Below are 4,160 nucleotides of genomic sequence, written 5' to 3' on the forward strand. Positions count from 1 at the left end.
GCTACCAAAATTTTCTTCCTGGAATTGTGAGATTTCATTGCCTTTTTCCCTTTTCTTTTCTGTTTTGGTTGTTCATGTGTGAGTGTGTGCTTGTGTGTGTGCTCGTGCACTTGTGTGTGTTCATCCATCTCTAGAGATATAGGATACAATCTCAAGTAAATCTTAATACAATCTTAAACTACGCAATTAGCCAGTTATTATCAAACTACCTCCCAGAGGAGTTCAAGGAAAGTCAGTGGAAAAGTTCTTGGTAAACTTAAGATATTGTGCAAGCCTAAAGTGATGCATTGAGAATTTTAATGTTTTTGCGAGGATTTTAATAAATATTCATCAGTTCTCCCTCTCTTGTCAACAATTAATCTATTCACTCATTATATATTTATGGATTAATATGCCCGATACCAATTAATCTAACTATAATCTTATTTAGATTAGAAGGTTATGCTGCAAATGTTCACACTGGAAAACACTGGATTATGAGAATATGAATATGAATGATTTCTATTTTATTTTTGTTGACATAATTTAGTGCAATGGCCCTGCCTAGCTTTATAATAAAGGAAAGTTTTCAAATATTGAAGAACTTTCCATAAGTATGCAAAATGGCTTGAGGATAAGAAAAGAGAAAAAATACAACCAGAAAAGGGCCAAGAAGGATGGACAAATGGAGGAAAGGTGAGAAGGATAAACCTAAGCTGGGAGTGAGGGGTGTAGGTGCTGGATTGCAAGGAGGTGGGTGGGGAAAGGGAGGGGCGGAGTTTAGACCACTGACTCAAGATCTAAATGGTAGTCTAAGGGCTATAAAAGCTTGGTGGAGCCAAGAGAAAGCAGCCTGAAGTCTAGGATTGGCACACAGTCAGAGGCCAGCAGGAGACAAAGGCTAAAACGCCCAGAACAGGGGAGATTGTGTCCGGGATGCCGCACCTGTTCTTGTGCCACCTTCTAGGAGTTTGGCTGCTACTGAGCCAACTTCCCAGAGAGGTCCAAGGCGAAGACATGATTAAGATGTGCGGCAGAGAATTAGCTCGTCTCTGGATCAAAATCTGCGGCTCTTCCAAAGTGGGGAGAATGGATCCGAGCCTGAAGCGGAATGCGCGGGCATCTATACCGCTTGCAGGTGAGAGCTCCAGCCCGGAGCCGCTCCACATTTCCCATTGGTTGCCGTCGGGCTGCTGACCTATTGGAACGGCAGCCCACACAGCTGGGCTCCAGACTTCATTGACTGCTTGAGCTCAGCCCAGACTCTGAAGCTGCGGGTGCCTAAAAGTTTGGGCTTTTCCCTCGTAACTTGCTTTTCTGGGAAGGCCCTCACTGAGGATCTCACCAAAGGGAGGGAAAGCAGCGGGAACAGCAAACGGTTTCACCTGAGGGAACTTGGTACCTCTCACCTCGCGGCAGCCAGGGTGACCGGGTGGAGAAAAGGGAGAAGCTACAGAGGAAGTAGGGATGCCCAAAGGCCCTCAAGAGGCAGGGCTCATTGGGGCCGGACCTCAGAATCAAGGTATGTGGACCGGACCGCGGGAGTGCTGGTGGCTGGGGAAAAAGGACAGAGCATCTTGACTGAGAGGACAGGGGCCAAATAGGTGTGAGCTAGTAATGAAGCTTGTCTGAGGGGCATGGGGCAGAACTCAGAGGCTTCCCATAGGACCCCGGAGTGGTAAACATGAAGGGCCATAGATTTAAAGACTCTTCTCCTTTGTAAAAAAGCTTGGCTATGGCCCACGCCATCGAAAACTTCCTCTTTTATATTAATTTTAATTTTCTTTGTAAATTTCACCAAAGGGGAGAGCCTAGCCTCCCACCTCTTTGAACTGGGTCTCGAAGTTCATTTGTGAGAGAAGGGATTGAAAAGAAAGAAAAGGGCCTGATTGCCTATGGGAGAAACTGAAGGAGACAGAGTCAAGGGACGTTTGCCCTTCAGACAAACACAGCTGAAAAGAACAAAAAAACCAGCATTTGGAAGCTGCAATGGCTTATCTTTCAAAGCAAAATCTCAGAATCAAATGCAGCTCAAATCTGGAATATTTAAAAAACACTATTAGTCATAAGCATTTATAAAGGCAAATTGGAGGCTAAGTTTAAGTAGCAATGAAAACTTTCACAGAGTTATAGCTCCTTTCTTAGGGAACACATGGAACTTGTATAGTACATGATCCACAACATTCGAACAAAACCCATATAAGGTACATTAGTCAGTACATTCACACAACAGATACTAATCTGTTCCTAAAGCCAGTGATTTTTTTGGTTAGTATTCTTTTAACCCATTTCTTTATTTAATGTGAAGTACAATTGATTTGGAGTAAATACTCTGGGGAGGAGAATTGTTAAATAGTAGAAGTATGAGGAATGTAAGGGACTGGTATCTCCTGCTTAATAGATCAGAGCAGTTGGAAATTCTGCCTTTTAAACTTTATCTGGAAGCAGTAATTTTCCACCCTAGAACATCTAACAGTTTAAAATAATTAATGTGCTATTCAAGGGTTATTATCATAACTCAGAATTTACTTAGTAATGGAAAAAAATTAGGTAAGAGAAATTAATCTGTGATTAAACTGAGTGTTTTTGATGATTAAGATGACTTCAAGTATGTCAGGTAGAGTCAAAGTGCTTTGATGAAAGCATTAAAGGGACACAAGGAGAGATGACAGAGAGTCTGAGTGGACTAAAGCAGAACCTGGGTAATGTTGTAGTATTTTAGGCTCCCCAACTATAATAAACTAAGTTGTTTAGGTATCAAGATACTTGCTGATTGTTTTGATGTTTAATTCTATTGAGGCAATGCTTTCCTTTATGTCTGCAAATTTTTGTGGTTTTCCTAATATTCATTGACATAAATATTTTCTCCTCCCCCTTTTATTTAATTTAGAAATCATGCCGTCCTCCATCACCGAAGATGCAAAAACCTTAAACATGTTGGAATTCATTCCTGCTTTGCCACAGGAGCTGAACACAGCACTTTCTGAGAGGCAGGCACCATTGAAAGAGCTACAACAAGCTGCATTAAAGAATTCAAATCTTAACTCTGAAGAATTTAAGGAAATTATCCTTAATCGACAAAGCGAAACAGAAGACAAAAGTCTTTCAGAATTAAAAAAGATAGCCTCAGCTAAACATTTCACTACAAAAAGAAACAAGGCTGGCGTAGCTAATAAGTGTTGTAATTTTGGTTGTACCAGAAAAGAGCTAGCTCAGTACTGCTGAGATAAAGCTAATTGTGTACTTCACCTAATGATCATTTGTATTCTCCCAGGCATTCACATTCATCGATGCCTCCCTCACCCCCACTGATTATTAGAATATGAATAATTATTAGTAACGTTTGGGTTTTTAATTTTGTGTGTAAGAAAATATTCCTTGCATTATTGTAGTTTCTGCTAATAAATACTTTTATGCTAAAAAGTATTTCTGTTTTTTATTAATGGGCTAATTATGTTATTGCTTTTTTAATGCTGTTAACTTAAAATGACAATAAAATCTTTATCACTTTACACACAACTCAACTTAAAAAAATTGTTTTTAAATAGATAGCATAGTAAAACTGTCTTGCATTAGTGAGAATGGATAAGTCTGTTTTTGAAATTTGTATCTGATAAATTATTACCTGTCACTCACTTTTTCCTCTAGACCCAATATCCAAATATTCTTTCACTACTTAATATTAAACAAATTATTTTAATAGCAAAAGAAAAAATGAAAAATAATTCAACTTACACAATGCCTAACACCAGGCATATAAAGTGGACCAAAATGTTTTTATTGATACTACTTCTTATATCAGGTATATAAAAGTCATAAAATTTAGGCTTTTCTAATAGATCTTAAAAGATTTGTGTGTTGTATTGAATTAATAATTGCAAGCAATCAGTTGGACACAAAAGCAATTTAATTCAGCTGGGCTATATAAACTCAAGCATTTTTCAAACTAGGGTTTTTCTCTTAATTCTACCATCTAAGACACTGAAAAGTAAATTATATTTTTTAAGGAAGAAAATGAATAGAAATATGTAGAAGAGGATGAACAACTCAGTGTCATATTATAGAAGAACTGGTTTAGCAAGGGAATATACTTTATATTAACTATTTTAGAATTTACAAACCATTTCTGCAACAAAGTAATTGTGAATTGATATGAAAACTTGTTAGAATAGTAAATTAAC

The 4,160-nt window shown here is 38.1% G+C and overlaps 1 protein-coding gene across 1 annotated transcript; it reads left to right on the forward strand.

Moving 5' to 3' along the window:
- Window positions 1-6: 6 nt before the first annotated feature.
- On the forward strand, window positions 7-3,419 carry LOC120618480 (prorelaxin-like). Its single transcript, XM_039882755.1, has 2 exons — window positions 7-1,117; window positions 2,870-3,419. The coding sequence occupies exons 1-2, from the start codon at window positions 916-918 to the stop codon at window positions 3,202-3,204; spliced, it is 537 nt and encodes a 178-aa protein (XP_039738689.1). The 5' UTR covers window positions 7-915; the 3' UTR covers window positions 3,205-3,419.
- Window positions 3,420-4,160: the final 741 nt, after the last annotated feature.

The sequence above is a fragment of the Pteropus medius genome, unplaced genomic scaffold (assembly GCF_902729225.1).
Source record: "Pteropus medius unplaced genomic scaffold, Ma_sr-lr_union100, whole genome shotgun sequence".
NCBI classification, from domain to species: Eukaryota; Metazoa; Chordata; class Mammalia; order Chiroptera; family Pteropodidae; genus Pteropus; species Pteropus medius.

What these genes read in the sequence shown, in the direction of transcription:
- LOC120618480 (XM_039882755.1), top strand. Translation starts at nt 916, where the DNA reads ATGCCGCACCTGTTCTTGTGCCACCTTCTAGGAGTTTGGCTGCTACTG. An exon ending in GGCATCTATACCGCTTGCAG is followed by an intron (nt 1,118 to 2,869) that starts GTGAGAGCTCCA and finishes TATTTAATTTAG; the next exon opens with AAATCATGCCGTCCTCCATC.